The 19,547-nt window shown below is 39.4% G+C and overlaps 1 protein-coding gene across 1 annotated transcript in view; it reads left to right on the plus strand.

Annotated features, from left to right (window-relative positions):
• The window catches only part of LOC122733284 (connector enhancer of kinase suppressor of ras 2-like), a 565,211-nt gene that overhangs the window by 451,192 nt on the left and 94,472 nt on the right, over positions 1-19,547 (plus strand). Inside the window, exon 14 of the mRNA XM_043973567.1 lies at positions 9,533-9,567. Coding sequence (XP_043829502.1) covers positions 9,533-9,567 — 35 coding nt within the window. The remainder of the gene's footprint in view (positions 1-9,532; positions 9,568-19,547) is intronic.

Consider the following 19,547-nt stretch of genomic DNA (forward strand, 5'->3'; position numbering starts at 1 on the left):
GGAAAATAAATCCAGGAGAGATAATTGGAAAATCATTGGACTACCTGAAAACCAGGACCAAAATAAGAGTTTAAATAGCATCTTCCAAGAGATTGTCTGGGAAAATTGCCCTGATATTCTAGAAGCAGAAAGTAAAATAAAAATGGAAAGAATCCACCAATCACCTCCTATAAGACATCCCAAAAAGAAAACCTCCAGGAATATTATAGCCAAATTCCAGAGCTCCCACGTCAAGGAGAAAATATTACAAGCAGCTAGAAAAAAGGAATTAAAATACTGTGGAGCTCCAATAAGGATAAAAAAGATCTAGCAGCATCTACATTAAAGGACAGGAGGGCATGGAATATGATATTCCAGAGGGCAAAGGAACTGGGACTACAGACAAGAATCACGTACCCAACAAAACTGATTATAATCTTTCAGAGGAAAAAATAGGACTTCAATGAAAAAGGACTTTCAGGCATTTGTGATGAAAAGACCTGAACTGAATAGGAAATTTGACTTTCAAATACAAGACCCTAGAGAAGCATAAAAAGGTAAACAGGAAAAAGAAATCATGAGGGATATTAAAAGATTAATCTGTTTACATTCTTACATGGGAATATAATACTTTGAACTCATAAGAACTTTCTCAGTATTAGGGTAGCTGAAAGGAATACACTTAGAGGACACAGGTCTGAACTGAATATGAAGGGATGATATCTGTAAAGCATTTATTTTTCGTTTATCCTCGTTCTTTGTGGGGCAAGCAGGGTGGGGTGTTTTATGTCTGGGGCCAGATTTGGGCTCAGGACCTCCTGGGTCCAGGGCTGGTTCTTTGTCCACTGTACCACCTAGCTAACCCATGATGACATCTTTAAAATAGGGTTGAGGGATAGGAGAAATAGACTGGGGGAGAGAGAAGGGGACAGATGGTCTGGGAAGCGGTAGTTCACATGAAGGACACAAGAAAAAAGCTTATGGAGGGGAGGGGAAGAGGGGGAAGGAGTGAGGGTTGAGTGAACCTTACTATCATCAGAATTGGCTCAAAGAGGGAATAACATACATACTCAAGTGCGTATAGTAATATATTTTTGCCCTGAGGAAAAGTGGGAGGGGAAGGAGATGGGGGGGGGGAGGAGGGAAGGGCAGATTGAAGGAGGGAGTAGTAAAAAGCAAAACACTTTCAAGGAAGGTGAAGATGTTCTGTATAACTGCACATGTATGACATATTGAACTGCTTGATTTCATAGGGAGAGTTGAGGAGGGCGGGAGGAAGAAAAATTTAGAGCATGGAATTAGTTCAAAGACCTTAACCTTATCAAACTTATCCTTATTAAACTTATTAACCTTGTCAAAGAGGGAAGAACATACACACCCAATTGGGAGGGGTAATCTATTTAACCCTACAGGAAAGTAGGAGTGGAAGAGGATAAGGAGGGAAGGGTGAAAGAAGGGAAGGCAGAGCAGGAGAGGGGTCAGTCAGAAGTAAAACACTTTTGAGGAGGAATAGGGTAAAAGAAGATAGAAAATAGAGTAAATATCATGTGAAGTGAATAGGATGGAGGGAAATAGTTATGATTGACTATAATGGCAAGACGTATGGTACCTACTCTACTAGGATATTGTGAAGAAAATTCTTTGTCAAGTTTAAGGTATTATATAAAAGTTATAATGAACAGGATGCTATCAGAAAAACCTGGAAAGACCCACATGAACTGAGGCAGAGAGAAATGTACTGTATACAAAATAACAGCAATGGGTGTAAGATGATCTGGTGGGAAGCACATGGTTATTTTCAGCAAGGCAATGATCCAGTATAACTCTGAAGGACTTATGAAAATTGCAATCAATCTACAGAGAAAGAACTGATGGTATCTGAAAACAGATTGAAACACATTTTTGGGAAATTCTTTAATCTGAAGTTTTGTTTTTATCTGTTTTCTCTCACAACCTAGCTAATGTGGAGATGTTTTCCATGACTACTCATGTATAACTTATATTGAATTGCTTGAGTTCTTGGGGTGGGGGGTGGGGAGAGAGGGAGGAAGAGAAGTTGGAACACAATGTTTCAAAAAATTGATCTCAAAATTTGTTTTTACATGTAATTTGGAAAATAAAATTCTAAATATAAAAAATAACATGAATAGGAAAAGCACTAAATGGCAGTCAAACTCCAATTAATTGTAGTGTCCATTTTCAACCTGGGAGGCTTAATTATGAAACATACCTCCCTCTATTTAGTTTTAGTTGCTCCATTTCTGGGTTTTGTTTATTTTTTTAAACAAGGAAGGATTCAGAGTGTGGAGATAACAGGGAAATGACTTTTAAAAGAAACAAAAAAGTAGCAAGTTCTTTATGTGCAGGGATTTTTTTTTTACATCGTGTCTTCGTATACCCCAAACCTCTTGCATTATACTGAATAGGCACTTAACAAAATCTAGTTTAATTAACTGGTGGGGAAAAGGGATGTTGTCAGGAATGTTCAAATTTAGACTGATCTGATGCCAGTAAGAGAATCCAGTGTAGCAAAAAGTGTGTCACCCTATTGGGTAAAAGAGGAGGATCTGAAAGGGCTGGGAGCCCTGACCAGACGAGATGAGATGATAATACCAGTGGGGAGAAGGCAGGGCTGCTCAATTCTTGTTTTGCTTCCATTTTCTCTTTGAACTGGAAAGGGGAGAAAAGAATTGAATGATAGAGATTTGATGCCCAAGGGAAATAAGAGAGCCCCTAACTGCCCTTTATGAATGAGTTCAAGTAATCCAGCCCAGATGAACTATATACCGTGGGGTACTGAAAGAATCGACAGATACAACTCCTATGAGCCACTGTCCATGGCCTTCAAAAGAATTTAAAAGTAGGAGTATTCCCCCACAAATGAAGAGGGAAATAAATGAAGTCTGCCTGAACTAGATTTTTGGTAAACTTTTGGAATGGTTACATTAAAGGGATGATTAGGGAACATCTAAAAAAGGAAGTAGTGATAACAGAAGTCCAGCATGGCTTCAGCAATAATAGGCTGTACCAGGATAGCATAATTTCCTTTCTTGACAAGGTTATTAAAGTAGTAGATTGGGGGAATGCTGTAGATAGGGTTTACCTTGATTTTGGCAAAATAATTGATAAGCTATGTTTGTGAGGGAAAAGATGGATGTGGACTAAAAAACAATGCAATTAGATGAATTTGGAACTGGTTGAATGACTGGACTCTGAATAGCCAAGAATAGTTTCTTATCAACATGGAAGGCTTCCTCTAGTAGAGCACTCCAGGGATCTGGGATTGGCCCTGTGCTGTTTTAAATTTTGGTCAGTTAACTGAATAAAAGCATTGATGGCATACCTATCATATTTTCTGATGACATAAAGCTGGAAAGGATAAGTAACATCACTGGACAACAGAATCAGGATTCAAAAAGATCTTGACAGGCTGGAACACTGAGCCAAATCCAATCTGATGAAATTCAATAGAAATAAATATCTTCATAGTGACAACAGGGAAGGTGAGAAACAGATGCTGATAGCAGAGGCAATGTAAGCTAGAAAAAAAAGACACTCAATGGGCCACATTCAAACGTTGGTCTATAAAGCATCATTAAACATTTCAGTTATTGTTTTTGTCCTTGACATCTATTTTTAAATTTTTTATAAAAACAATAGGGGTGAGTGATTTGAAAGTATACTCTTCTTCATGAAGAAGATACAACAAACTGATTTTATGAAAGACATGGGCCAAGGTTGTCTTTCTCTACAAGCAATAATAATCTTGACTGTCCCTTTCTCCTGTACATAAACAATTAGTATAGTTACCCTTTGTGTCTCTGACTTTCCAGGGTTTGACTGTCTAAGAAAGTAACTTTAATGTAATGTGTTCTGCTATAAATGTCACTTCTTGTTTAGTCATAGAGGATGTTCACATGTGAGGTGCCCTTAAAAATGTATAAAAGTGATCAAAGAAAGGAAAACAACGTGTAAGACTTCAGAACTCTGATCAATGCAGTAACAAATCATGAGATTAGAAAGTGGATGGTGAAAAATGACTTCTGCCTCTTGGGAGACAGGTGGTGGACAATAAGTGCTGAATGCAACATTCATTTGCAGACATAATACGTTGAATTGTTTTGCTTGACTGTATTTGTTAGAAGGCAAGGTTTTGTTGAAGTCAGTGGGAAATGATAGCGGTTTCAGAAGAAAAGAACATCAATATAAAACATTAAAAATAATCAAAGGAAATGGAGGCGAAAAGTGAACCTGTTCTATGAACCCTAATGACATTTTAAAGGTCAGGAATCTTGCCCATTCAATAAATTTGAGAAAAATTGTCTGCATCCTATCTATTTTGGCTTTCACCCCCACCAAATGTGGATAAGAGTTATGAGGCTTTGTATTGCTCTGTGGCACATATGGCAAAATTGGATTTACCTGGAGACCAGCCTTCTGGAGTCCTCATATATGCCCAAAATGCTGCATCTGGACAAAAAAATGATAGAGCAACTCTGCTTAGATTAACTTCAACTAAATGTGCATTTATTAAGTTCCTGCTGTGTTAAAGTCCCTGTGCTAGGCTCTGAGTTTACAAAAACCAATAGCAAAAAGTAGTCCTTTCCTTGAAAGAACATAGCAGAAAGCAGTGATGGAAAGAGCTGAGAATAAGGAAAGACCAGAAGATTCACCCAATATGTTATGAATATGTAAGTTGTTGACAGAAAAAGGGGTGCTCTTATTGAGTGGGAATGTCTGTAAGAGGTGAGCTACTCTATATGAGAACCAAAGAGCATAGTAGAAAGGACATGAAGCATAACCTAAAGGGAGACAAGGGATGGGAGAAGAAGAGGGCACAGCAATGGCAACAACATCAGAGAAAGATGGCAGCCAGAAAAGAGAGGCAAGCTAATATGGCTTGGTGTTAGCTTCCTAGGGAACCAAGTTGTTGTTGTTGAGTCATTTCAGTCATGTCCAATTCTCCATGACCCCAGTTGGAGTGTTCTGAGCAAAGATCCTATAGGAGTTTGGCATTTCCTTCTCCAGTTCATTTTACAGATGAGGAAACTGAGACAAATAGGGTGAAATGACTCGCCCAGGGTCACACAGCTAGGAAGTGTCTGAGGCCAGATTTGAACTCTGGAAGATGAGTTTTCCTGATTCCAAGTGCAGTGTGCTATCCACTGTGCCATCTAGCTGCCCCTTGGGGAGCAAAGAGTCCCTTGTATTTCAGTAGCTTTCCAAGATATAGGTACATGCCACCTCTACTCTCTATATCTTGAGGTTGGAGAAGAAAGGTTTCACCACACTTTGTAATTCTAATTCCTAAAGGGTGAACTCTTCGTTCTCCAGAATTTTCTCATACCCAGAACTAATCGCTCCACAACTATGCCAGTTTATCAAGGCTTTACCATGTATCACATTTCAACAGGAAAGTCTGTATTATAGATTGACCTCTCATATCATGTCTAGCTGAAGGTTTCATGCTAGATGCCTTTGGAATTAGCTTGTCTTATGTATGAATGATTCTAGGTAACAAAAATTAATCAAACATTTGACAGAAGAGGACTGAAAAATGCAATGGGGCCAAGAGGCCTCCTTTTCATCCTTCAGTGGTTGGGCTTCCTTAAAATTCAGTCTATGGCTGTGTCGAGTCCTGCCATATGTTTCTAGACTCTCAGAGTATTAGAGGCAGAAGTAAACTTAGAGATCTTTTAGTCTAACTACTCGCCTCATCTTCCATTGGAGGCAACAGACCTAGAGAGACAGTCACTCACCTGGTGTGGTCACATAGTAATAAGTTATAGAGTTGGAACCAGAGCCCAGGACCCCATCTGGTGCTCTTTACCTTAAATCATCTAGCACTTATGACTAGTTCCTATTTTTTATGCTATCTTTGTACTGAGAATAGCTGAAAAGGTAAGGAAAACAATACAATTTTGTGCTATTGTGTCAAAGTGGTTTATGGAAGAACTCCCATTTGTATGTCTTCCCATGATTTGTGCTGAAACATCACCGTACTGTTAACAGGAAAATGTTGTCAAACAGTGTGCATTGTGCACATAGCTACCCAATAAATGGTTCTGGAATTGAACCTAATGTTGGATGGTGACACAAAGGTGTCAAACATATAGCCTGCAGGCTGCATGTGACCCACAACACTTCCAAGTAAGGCCTGAATCAGATTAAAATGTAACTGGGAAATATTTAATAAAATAAATAAATACAAAGCAATGGAGATGATGTTAATTTGTGGTTTTCTAAGTCAATATGTGGCCTATAGAGATCTGTTTCTATTTCAGCTTGACCCCAAACTAGAATGTTCTAGAATGTATCCAAATGTACAAAGAAGCTCATTATTCCCACACAGTAACTGGCTCCTCCACTACTTTACTCATTTCTGTATGAGTAACTAATAATGGTTAGCTTTTCAAATCAATCCATTAAAAAATGAGGCATATAAAATTTAAGATATAATTTTCTTGAGTGACTAATATGACCTTTGAAAATACACATATTGCACAAAGGCACCGATCAAGTTACTCATTTGCCAAGTTGTTTTGCCAAATGGAATGCCTCTGCAGTGGAATATTTTAAAAAATAGAATTAAAAATAAGGGCTTTAACAAGGAGCTGATCTATCCTCCTTCTCCCCCACTCTCTGATTCCCTCTCTCATTCTCCTCCTTCTCTCTCCTTCCTTTTCTCCTTTTTCTCTCCCTTTCTCCCTCTCTCTGCTTTTCTTCCTCCAACCCTATCAGTGACTGAGGATGCAAAAGAAAGGAGCAAAAGCAGAGATAGTCTTGTCTTGGTACCCTACACAGATCTTCTCCCTTGGCCAATGCCAGTGTTGCAGACTCCTAATTTTTCCCTATAGGCAATCAGAATAGATACCAGACCTTAAGCAGGGGACCAAATCCTCAAGATATTTCAGATTTTAAGGAAAAACACTATGAAAGTACCAGTTTTTAGACAATAATGAAGGCCCATATGATTTAAACATTGTATTCCTTCAGTATGTCTGAATATTTTATTTGGTCATATATTAGATTCCCCCTGTACTAAGAGTTCTTAGTAGCCACTGAGTCATCCTAGATGTCTAAGACATATTCCTGAACTTGTAATTCATACACGTGAAATCCAAGTGCATTCATGTACAAGGAACTTGACAGGAAAGAGAGATTGTTTTTAGTGCTTGAATTCAAGGCATCATGGTCATCAGGCATTCTCCTTGGATGACATTCTTCCTTCCCACTCCTTCCTATCAAAATCCTCCCCATCATTCAAAGCTTGTCTCAAAAATTGCCTCCTGCAGGAAGACTTCCCTGATTACTCTGGCCAAAAGTGATCACTCACTCCTCTGAACTCAAGCTCATAGACTTAAACCTGGAAGTGACCTTGGAAGCCATCCAAGCTAATTCTTTTATAAATTATGAAACTGAGACCTAGAGAAGTTCAGGAACTTGCCTAAGATCACACAGGTAGCATGTAAGTGACTTGGGATGCAAATCTAGTTTCTCTGCCGCCAAATCTGACACTGTCACTAATGCACCATTTTGCATTTCCTCTCTCTCCTACTCATGGTACATACTGCCTGAGGTGTTAATTATTTGCATACATAGTTTATTTCCCCACCTAGATTATAAGCTACTGGAAGGCAGGAACTATGTCCAATACAACTCTCCACTACTTACACCCCAACTCATAGCACCCAGCAGAATGGCTTGCAGTAGATAGTCAATAGGCTTATCATATAAATTCATGTGCTTGGCAGCAATAACTTGCTGGGCCATTGTAATGGAAAATTTCATCTCAGCCTATTGCTATCCTGGATCCCTTCTGAGCAGCCAATGTTCTTTGGCATTGGGGGGAAGAAAAGTGAGGAGAAAGGGGATGGATTCCAGCTGGGTACACAAAATAAATGATTAGTCAATTAATATGTAGAGATCACCTGGAATAGCATTTATTTCCACCACTCCCCCTCCCCAGATTTTCTTTCAGCCGGATGTAGAGCATGCAGTGTGGATTGTTCCAATGGTTCATTATTTCTAATACTTAAATATAGTCTGTGGAAAACCTCTTAGACTAAAACTAACATTTCCTATTCACTGTTTGTCAGGTTTTGACTTCGAATCAATGTGTAATGAAAAATGTCTAAAGTAATCCAAAAGCAGCATGACTTGGTATGCTAATAGTTCTGCCATTTGGAATTTGTTAAATTTATAGGCTTAGGTTCAAACCAGAAAACTTTGTCTCAAAAAGTCTTAATTTTTCTGAAGTTTTTGAAGATATCTGTCCATTGTCTCAATGGGAAATCAAATATTGTGCTAAGTGAGGCTTTTTAGTATTAAGGCATTCCCTCATCTTTTTGCTTTGGACTTGACAAAAATAGGTGTGGTTTTTTTTCAACAAGTCAAGTGATACTAGCATATAGAAAAGGAAAAGACCCTTAGCTATGAGAAATCCCAACTGAGTTATTCTCTGCCAAATAAGAAGCCTTGGAGTTTGTATAAATAAGGGAAGAGAGAATACCTATAAAGTTGATTTCAACTACATTTTACAGCTATCCCAAAAGCTAAATGCATGATGATTTTGCAAACTGTGGCTTCCATTGTTACATTCATAAGTTCCTTGTGGTATCTAAAAATAAATCAGAGGAGTTCTGGAAAGATCAAAATTATTGCTGCTTAGTTTCACATGACTTCTTATATTATGAAGTCTTTTTGAAACTTGATATTCATATCCTAAAAGAATAGATAGCCAACCCCACCTTTTTTTAAAAAATGAGTATTTTCCACAAGAATTGTCCATCCATGCATTTGCTTTAAATTTGTGTGCTTTGTAACATAGTTTGTAGATAACAAATAGAACTGTCAGTTTGGTTGACCTTGGTGATATCCATGTGAAACTAAAATATTGGGATTGCAAGTAAATTTTTTCTTCCATCATTTATGTGTTTCCAAATGCCTGGACTCTTGGCTTCATGGAAACAAAATATTGCATGATGGAGTGACTTTTTCCTGTTTTGTCTGGGCCTTTTGTTGTCATCTAGACAAAGACTTTGGTATCACCAAGTCCCAAGCCAATGATAGTTTGCAACAACAAAAATGTATATCTGTGGATTGTTTAAATTGTATCAAAATTCATGTACACTTGTCAACAATTTGCTTATGGTAAAAACAATCTTTTGAGGAATTATGTGTTCTCCACAAATAAATGGAAATAGAGGTAGCATTTGAAAGTCTCTTAGTAGCATTTAAATCAAATGTCATGGTTTCATCAGAAGCTTATCTAACTATTTCATTTCAATTGTGTTCAGCTTTTTAATATTTTTTGAGAATTATAGAAGTTTACTTTAACTAGTACCCTCTTCTGAGAACTCATTTGTTCTTCAATTAATATTATGAGGGTTTTGTGTTAGTTCCCTCAGAGTAAAATTCAAGGCTCTTTTTGATGACCTCACTTTCCTGTCTCTCATTAGCTTCCTCATATTGGTCAGGAAGTGAAGGCTTCTCATCTTGGTCTGCCTGGTAGCTTGAATACTAACCTTGAATTTCTCTTTCTTTCTTGCAGAGAGGTGGAGTCAACATCCGTGGAGATTCTGACAGGTAAATTATGCATGATCTTTTTGTGTAATTACTCCAGTCTCTGTTATACTATCACATGAGTGAATGGCTCACGTTCTCAGAGGAATTGAATTTGTTTGCTTAAAGGTGCCGTGTATTTTTTAGTTAAAAGATCATTCATGTCACCTGGTATAAGCCTAAAGATTTCATATAGGTATTGCACTGGAGAATTTGAAAAGAGTCTACTTTTTATGTTTTCTTGAACTTTATCTTGGTCAAAAGGAATAGCTTTAAAAGAGATGAAAATAAATTCAATCTGCCTTTCTAACTGACTCCATGTTGGATGAGAGGTAGAAAATTCATATAATAGAAATGATTTCTTACAAACAGCATTTGGAAATGATAGAACTATATTCCAAAATGATATTCATCTATTTTATAGTACTATATTCAGGGGGAATGCGGTTCTGTTGTCACAGTCAAGGTCCAAGAGGTAGCAAGGACCTACTGTGATATAGATTCTTTCCAATTCGGGCAATAGTCTTCATCTGAGATCATAGTTCATCTATTTTATTCCAAGCAACAAAGCTGCCTCTGCAGTCCTTCACAAAAATCTCATTTGTTGCCAGTTCGTTTTTGCATAGTGCTGATTCCGTCCAGGTTCCACTGAGGCAAGAAAAAAAAACCCAAACACTTAGTATCAAGTGCTTCCATGTCACTAAGCTGAAATATGGGACACAGCTAAGATCTAGGGTGGCAAAATGGATTCTCCTCAAGCTCATTGAGAAGGGGTAGTTATAATCTTCTTGGAACACAAGAGGGGATTTTCTGGCAAAGAGAAACCAATTTTGAGAGTGTGAGTTGCCACAGAATCTTCTCAGGTAAACTTGGTCTTAGGCAGAGCAAAGTTACTCATGGTGAAACAAGTTTAAATGCTCAAACTACATTTCTTTGTTCTTTTATTAACTTAACAGCAGGGTTTCTTTCCTGCCCTTTTATTTTTATAGCTTCTTGAACAAGACTGTGTCTCTCCTTGTTCTTTTCTGCCACCCAATTTGTGTGTTTCTTCTAATATGAATTTCAGTGTATCTTCTGCATTAACAAACAAACGTCACTTATGCAAAACTATTAGTGTATTCTGTGATGGGACAATGTAATGGAAACAATTTTCCATTACAATTATGGTAATGATCATTCTTTTCCTGGGGATAAAATGAACTTGTTATTTCAATTGGGCGAACATGCACAAACTCTTTGATAGCAAGTCTGAGGACATATTTTATATACTTTGAATGCAGCTTTGTTTCCATCTTTTCAAGATGAGGAGAGGGTCCAATGGAGTGTCTTCAGTTTGGAGCTGACCCCCAGCCTTGGCAGAATACAGCCCTGATGAGCCTCCCTAGCCTTGGGGCCTTTCCTAAGAGCTGCCAAAGACCAGGTTGCCTGATGGTGGCCAGCCCCCAAAGTAGATTAATGAGTGGAGCTGGGAGGCTCAAGTGCTCTCTCTGTCCAGCACTGCTTGAGAATTGGCCACTTCTGAGGCTCTGCCCCATGGCCTGATTTCAAACCACAATCCCCAGATTTTACAGTAACTTGCAAAGGACTCTGGCTGCTTTCCTGCTAGTGCTTAAGGATTTTGAGGAACTTGGAGAGTTGGTCATCAAATGTATCGCTTGCCCTCTATCAAGCTCCTCTGCCTGGCTTTCAAGGCCATCTGTACTCTGGTTGGTCTCTTTCTACCTATAAAAATGTGTTTCTTTCTCTTTCCCAACACATAGCCTCCGTTCCAATAACACAGATCTGTTTATCTTCCTTCCTAGCTCACACCTTTGCTCACACTAAATGCCTACTCCTCCCTCTACTTGTCAAAATCATGCCTACTTTCTAGCTTCTACACAAAGCTATAATTCCCAAACTCTTTCGATCCCCACTTGCTCCTCAACTCTTATTGCACTGAAGAGTCACTGCCTCATAGTTTACACCATTATTTTGACAAATTATATGATGTTGTCAGTGGGGATAGTAAAGGCTTTCCATATTGTCATGGGATGCAGAGCACCCCAGAAGTTCTCTGGGGCACATCAAGGAAGCTTCTCCTTGAGAAACTAAACCAGAGGACAGATAACGCCTAGAGAGATAAGCTGAACCAAATTGGACTGAGCTAGTTTGGGATTCCTACCCTTCATTCTAGTCTCCCTTACCCCGGGGAGATCAATTTGGGTGTGGCTGCGGCCTTTGTGTTCTGATGTAGCCACCCCTCACCCAATTCCTCTAGTCACTACCGGTGGGGAATGTTCCTCCACGCCTCACCCAATTCCCCCAGCTACCACCAGTGGGGGATGGTCCTCTCTCACTAAAGGAACTTTTTATGGGCAGATGGTCCATCCCCATCAGTCCTCTATAAAAGTACCTTCCAGTCTCCTGTTCGAGGAGATTTGGTACCTCTGAGCCATGTGCTTTATGCCAGTCTCCCCATGAAAAGTCCAAGGATTTCTTTCATGGTTTCCCTCCCCCCACCCTTCCCTTCCCTTGCTCCTAAATAAACTATCACCTTATTCTAACTAAGTTTTGTATGCAAGAGGGTGTAATTCTTTAAAGAGGAATTCCTAAGAACCCCAACCCGTACCCCATTTCCCACCATTACAATATCCAACCCTTATCTGGTGTCACTTTTATCTGTGTCATACCACAAATCCCCCATAGATTCTGGGGCCTTCTCCTAGTTCTCTTGTCATTGGATAGATACTAATGGAGCATGTGGGCTATCCATGTTACAGTGTCATTGCCCATTACATGATCCTCAATTTTAATTCTTTGGACTACTTCTTATCATTTTAATTCTTTTGGACTACTTCATGACTGTCAGCTACAGGGTATTGCTAGAAAAATGTGGGTCTTAGAAAGGTGGGCCTTTGTTTCAGGGAGAAGTGTGGGGTCAATCCAGCCCCCTCTTCCATTCAGAGCCCACAGTTTAGCACCAAAGTATTAGCTGACTGTGGGGTATACATTGGGTTTGTCTGTTCAAGTAGAACTTAAGCTCCCTCACAACAGCCAGCAACAGTATCTTCTTGTTCTTTTAATTGCCACATAGAGTTGAGCAAAGCATAGAATCTCAATAAATACTTGCTGGTGGAATGATTTCTGCTACCTTGGCAGCACGATGAGAAAGCATTTGCTGATAGGGACAGTAGAAATCTACATTAAAGATGGCCACGTTGGGAGACTAAGTCATATAGTATGACATCAATTTGATGGGAAGCTTCAGGGCAAGCCAGGGGTCCACACTGGAAGTCACATAGGATAACTGATTAGATGGCTATGATTCTCAAGCCTTCTCCACTAGACATCTCCAGGGTCGTTCTTCTATTTTTATGTTAACAGCTTGTCCTATTGTAGCACAGACTCCCAACCACAACTTGTGCTGTCTGGCTGAGTCCTCAGAGTGTGTTCGGAAAATTCCATAGTTCTAATTCTTGAATAGTGACTTGCTGAGGCTTGGTTCTGTAATGGACATACTTCCAAATACATGGAGATACAGTTTAATCAATATCATTTTCCAAATTTTTAATAGGTTCCTGCCTGTCTTGGTGCTGATAAAGGGGCTTTTCCCATTCAAAGCCAATAAAGAAGAGAAAAAGAAAAGAGAGAAAAACAATCAAATTTCCATTCTCCGAAGGACAGTCTGGCAGGGCGCATAGTATGTGGGGTCCTTTCTCAAGGGATTAGAGATATGTGGCTCACTGAAAGTCATCCCCTCGCCCTTCAGGTGAAAAACCAAACTGTCCTGGCTTAAAATTCTTCTGAGTCACTTAGCACATAAAAGCATCCAACCCAAATTTCTAGGTGTTCCTCTTCTCCATGGGGCACACCAAAATTTCTCCATAAGTAATCCCCTTGGAGGTCCAGGCAAACTTCCTTCGGGTCCCTATGATATATGGCACTTGCAATTGCCCCAGTAAATTCCTGCTACTACAAGGGCAAGCCAAACGGTCTCCACATCCCATCCAGTGCAGCAGCCTAGTGGTCTCTTGCGCCTTGGGCTCACCATGTCTGTACCATACCCTATCAGCTTTATCCTCACTATAGCTCAGAAGTCCTGTGCTCAAGGTGTCCACCAACCTCAGCCTCCCTCGAAGCTGGGATTACAAGTGTGCTCCTCCACATCTGGCCAAATGGAGTTTCTCATTTTCTGTTTAAGAGGATGAATAGATTAATTTAGAAGGAAAACAAAGCTGTCAAAGAGGTGTGAGACTCCCAAGAAGTTACAAAGCACTTAGGGTTAACTACTGGGGATATCTAGACCAGCAAGCAAATCTTCTTCTACAGACCTATAATTTACAAGTAACCCAGACAAACTGTCTGGACTCATGTCACAAATAAAGCAAGCAGCCTAGATCTGCTTAAAAGGAAAAATAAAAAAAATATGAACACTTATGAACTATCATAGTATACTCTAAGCAAACTGCAGATACTAGTCCATACAGGTCTCCACCTCAATAATCATACTAGGTATAGTAATGAAGCAGATATATACAAGCATCCAGACAAGCAAAAATTATCCCTGGTAAAGAAACACACCAGAAAAAAAGACTGTTCAATTACCTCCGAAAATAGAAAATAGAAAAAACATCTTGCGGAGACTGATTCAGTCAATTCCCACCTTTGAACATGCAATATCAAATTTTATTACCATGGATTGGTGCAAAAAATCCAACCACATTAAAGATAAAACATTATTTCTTGACACCTTGAGATGATACCTAATCATATTAAAAGACCACTCTCTATGCTGCTATGATGAAAAATTATTTTAAAATACCAATGTTTGACTTGGAAGAGGATGTAGAGAGCAAAAGAGGACTTTTCCTTGTGTTTGGAAAAGTTGCAAGATTAAAGAATTGACATATGTGTTAAAACTTTTAAGTAAACATGATCACTGAATCATGGGCAAAAATAATGAGTAAACCCAAATCTTAGTATCAAGGGTATTTGCAAAAGTTTTGTTAGCTAGGATGTTAGGTTATTCCAGACCAGATTATTTCTGTACCCAAAGACAAACTTCGACAACCTTGAAAGAAAAAAAAGACACTGTCAGTTCCCTTAATCTTTCTTTCCTCTCAAGAGCACAGACCTATTTGAGTAGAGTTGTTTATCAAGGACAAGGCATACAGCTGAAGAACACTACCTTTCAAAGTTAGCAAAGACATTTCAAAATATCACCATGCTTTTGAACTGACCTTGACTGTTTTCAATGTCTAAAATGATACCTGAGTGACCTGTAGCAAGATATTAAATTGAAGGTGAATTTCTCTCTTCCCTGAAATGGCAAAAGAATGTTTTTTCCTTAAAAATGACAGCCAAAGTAACAAAAAACAGTATTGGAATTTCTATAGCATCAGGGGAAAGGAAGGTCTGTCTTGGAACCGATAGTAGACTTACTAAGAACAGAATCAAACAACTTTTTCTTTCCAGACCTTACATCTCCCTAACCCAGTGTTATCATTTACTTCACTCAGTACTGGTTTAATTTCATATATCTAAAAGGTAATCTAAAGGCCTGCATTTTCTGATTCATGAGCTGCTATTGAACTAAGTACCTCATCTATGAAAGGGGCCATGATTGACATTTTTTTTTCCTTTTGCGAGGCAATGAGGGTTAAGTGACTTGCCCAGGGTCACACAGCTAGTAAGATTCAAGTGTCTGAGGCTGGATTTGAACTCAGGTCCTCCTGAATCCAGGGCCAGTGTTTTATCCACTGTGCTACCTAGCTGCCCCATGATTGATATTTTTTTTCCTTTTTTTTTTTTTTTAGTGAGGCAATTGGGGTTAAGTGACTTGCCCAGGGTCACACAGCTAGTAAGTGTTAAGTGTCTGAGGCCATATTTGAACTCAGGTACTCCTGAATCCAGGGCCAGTGTTCTATCCACTGCGCCATCTAGCTGCCCCTATGATTGACATTTAATGTTGGACTATTTACTGTAACTTTCAAGGATTCAATTTGCAAGTTCAGTCCTAAAGATATTAGATGGAGTCCAATACCTTCATTTTACCAAAGAGGAAATGTTTAGCCAGAGTGGCTAAGTCGCTTGCCTAAGGTATGTGGCAGGATCAGGATAGGAATCTATACCCTCACACCCCAAATCTCTAACCCTTTATCCACCTTATTGTGCTACTTCTTCACCTTCCCCCTTCCAAGAAGAATTCCTAATCGCTTGATGTTGGAAATTGGCTGTCAATGTAAACCTATTGGTCAAGTTGACTCATGAGCTCACACTCATCAAGTGCACTCCAATATAGATTATTTTATGAAAGGACTTGTGGTTACCAGCATCTCAGTCAATACCAGGATAAAATTTGTTAATAGACACTAGACCTAAAATGAATGGAAAAAGAATATAACTGTGTTTTAAGTACAAACTCAACATGGTTTCACCCTAGTTCAAACTAGACCATTGATTCCTTGGACCCCACACCTCTGTTATCACCCACAGTCCTAGCCCAGCTTGGTACATGTGGTAAGTTCTCAATAAAGATATTTTTTAATTATGAATCCTAATGATCCCCATTTCTAGAGCCCTTTGAGGCATTTAAAATACTTTCCTCATGAGTATTTGCTTGCCTGTGTTTGCTATTTTTCTCTCTTGGGCCCTTTCCTCTCCCTACCCCCCACCCAATACAAGGTATGATCTTCTAGGGCAGGGACTGTTGCAGGTGTTGTCTTTATGTCCCCAGCACCTAGCATAGTGCTACTCTTTATTTAATAGAGGAATAATGAGGGTTTGTTGCTTGGAATTATTGAGTAACTTGGTGGTAAGTCCTACAAGGGTCATTATCCCTATTTCACAGATAATGAAGTAGCCTCAGAGTATTTAGCCATTCCTTACTCATGGCCGCATAGATCCTTTCTCTCCTGGTCTTTAAACCCAAGTCTCACAACTCATGGGCCAGTGCTCTTTCGACTGTACCATTATGTATAATTTTAAACACATCAACAGTATTTTTTTTTGCAGGGCAGTGAGGGTTAAGTGACTTGCCCAGGGTCACACAGCTAGTAAGTGTCAAGTCTCTGAAGTCACATTTAAACTCAGGTCCTCCTGAATTCAGGACTGGTGCTTTATCCACTGCACCATCTAGCTGCCCCCGACATCAACAGTATTTTAAGCAGTTAGTCTGCCATCTGGGAGAAGTCACACATGACTGTGTCAGCAGTGCCCCCAAATAACAAGACAACCTCTAACAGAGGCCACTGTGTGGGCAATGAAGCTTCTAGTGTAGCCAAGAAGCAGCTCGGTAATCTCAGTTGCCTTTGGATACCGATCGCTAAATCTGAGGTCAAAAAGGAAGGTGCAATATTAGAAAGAAAGACTGAACAGAAGGATACAGGATTCTTGATCATGCAGACACAGAAGAGTAGGAGGTTTGTGAAAGTCGGAAAAGCACAGTGTGTGGGACATTGACCTTTAGTGAGATGATTAAAATTCACCACTTGAGGTAAATGGGAATTTTCAGTTAACAGACTGGAAGATTTTCATCACCTTAGTAATTTAGTAGGTCCAAGTGAAATTTAGAAATGTGCCCTCAAGTCTAAAAATTGAGAAATACTCAGTGTTGCTCTAAGAGTCTTACCAAGAGGTTTGACCAGGGCTGTTTTTACCCTGAACATTGTCCCCACCAAAATATTTACTTAAGTGTGAGAGCTGGACTTCAAATTTAGTTCTAGGATCTGCTCTTTTTTCTAGTTATTAGGGTGGGGTCCTTGATTTATTAGATCCCAGCCTATTTCAAGTAAGAAGAGTCCCAGACAATCAGTAAAATTCATTAGACCAGGGCTTTATAACCATTTAGCATCAGAGACTTATCTGCCAGTCAGTCTGATGAAGCTTATGGATACCTTCTCAGAATCATATTTTTAAATAATGGGAAAAAATGCTAAATTTCAGTTACTGGTCAATGAAAATAAGGATGTAATTATTTTCCCATCCAAGATGATAGACCCCTTGAAGTCTATCCATGGACTCCAGGTTAAGAATATATGCCTTTGGGGCAGCTAGGTGGCACAGTGGATAGAGCACGGGCCCTGGAGTCAGGAGTACCTGAGTTCAAATCCGACCTCAGACACTTAACACTTACTAGCTGTGTGACCCTGGGCAAGTCACTGAACCCCACTTGCCTCACTAAAAAAAAAAAAAGAATATATGCCTTAGAGAACATTGTACACAGTATCAACAACATTGTGTGTTGATCAGCTGTGATAGACTCTTCTCAGCAATACAATGGTCCAAGGTAGTTCCAAAGGACTCATGATGGAAAATGCTCTCCAAATCCAGAAAAAAAGAACTGTGGAATCTAGATGCAGATCAAGCCATACTATTTCTATTGGTTTTGTTTTTGTTTTTTGGGGTTTTTCCCTTTTGCTCTCATTCTTCTTTCACACCATGACTAATGCAGAAATATATTTAATGTGATTGTACATAGATAACCTATATCAGATTGCTTGCTGTCTTGGGGAGGGTGGAGAGAGGGAGAAAAATTTGAAACTAGAAATCTTATAAAAACAAATGTTGAAAACTCTCTCTACATGTAACTGGAAAATAATAAAATACTTTTATGAAAAAAAAGAATCTATGCCTTAGACCAAGTATAGAAAAGTCCTTTGAACTGCAGTAGTGTTGCAAAAGAATCATGTTGAGATAGGGAGAGGAAAGTTTGCCATGCCACAGAGGCTGTCTATAAGGGATCAAACTAGAGGCCCAAAGTCCTTTGAGAGGCTGGTTCTCTAGCTCTCCATTGAGGAGCTAAAGTAGGACAGAGCTGTGGAAGAGGATAAGAGGCTTTACAGAAGTCTCAGAGCACCCAATTTCCCCTGCCAGTGCCTCTATAAAAATTCCATAATGTAATCTTACTGTTATGTAGCCCCAACATTTCCAGTTAACTGAATTTTGCTTCCACCACCAAGAAGCCATGGGTTAACTAGAGATCGATATAAATGTGAAGTTAGTCAGAGAGCCCAACTTCTGTGATGAGGATTTTGACAATCATCTTCTCCTTCTTGTGAGACTGGTTGGAAATGTTAAATGAATTAACTGACTCACAGAGATGCTTGAAGCTCCCCAGGGTTACAACCACTCTGGAAGAAGCAGAAGTCATGAGTCACAGGAGTTAGAGGTGGAAGAAGGGCACTTAGAAATGTCATCTAACCCTTTCATTTTACAGAAGAAGAAACTGGGGGTCACCTAAGATCACACAGTTGCAGGAAGTCATAGATCCAGGCCTGAACCCCAGTTTTTTCCATTCCATATCTAATTCTTTGGGTTTTTTTTTCCTTCCATACCTCACAACCTCACAGAAGAAGACCGATTTGGCCATATTTTTATTTTGCTGCTAGAAACTTTCCAAAAAGTCATCTAAACATAGCTGTAACTAATTGAGTTGAATCTAGATTTTCACAGGTGAAAGCTTAGATGTGAAAGAATTGGTTTAGCGGCTACACTTAGCAACTTTCCTAAATATTTGGGCCGATTCTTGCAGCCTTATTAGCCTATCTTAGGGATGCACTGATTTCAGTTTCACACATTAACTCTTTCACTCTCACCAGCTCCAGGGGGAATCTTGCATAATTTTTCTCACCCCATCAGCGGTATTTTGTGAACTCTTTACTAGGTTTTATTGCTTATATGCCCCCTGTAAAACCTGTTCATTATCCTTTCCACTAGGCTGATCTCTGGGCAAAAGAATGGAGACAAATTTGGTATTTAAAGCCTCCTTTTTACTTTTCCCATGAGGGCCCTCCCCACCCCACTTTCAGTGCCCCTCTGACCCCAGGTGTCCAGTCTTCTCAGGCCACCTGGGACCCTCCTATCAATTTAATGCACGTTTAGAATCACAGTATTTAAAGCTAGAAGGGACCTTCAGTACTTCAGTGGACCTTAAATTGAATTGTTGTGCGTACTCTCTGTACCAGTACACATTACAGCTCATCCTCTGGGGCTCTGTTCATGTCCTCTCCTAAATCCTCTACAGG

The sequence above is a fragment of the Dromiciops gliroides genome, chromosome X (genome assembly GCF_019393635.1).
Source record: "Dromiciops gliroides isolate mDroGli1 chromosome X, mDroGli1.pri, whole genome shotgun sequence".
Taxonomy (NCBI): domain Eukaryota; kingdom Metazoa; phylum Chordata; class Mammalia; order Microbiotheria; family Microbiotheriidae; genus Dromiciops; species Dromiciops gliroides.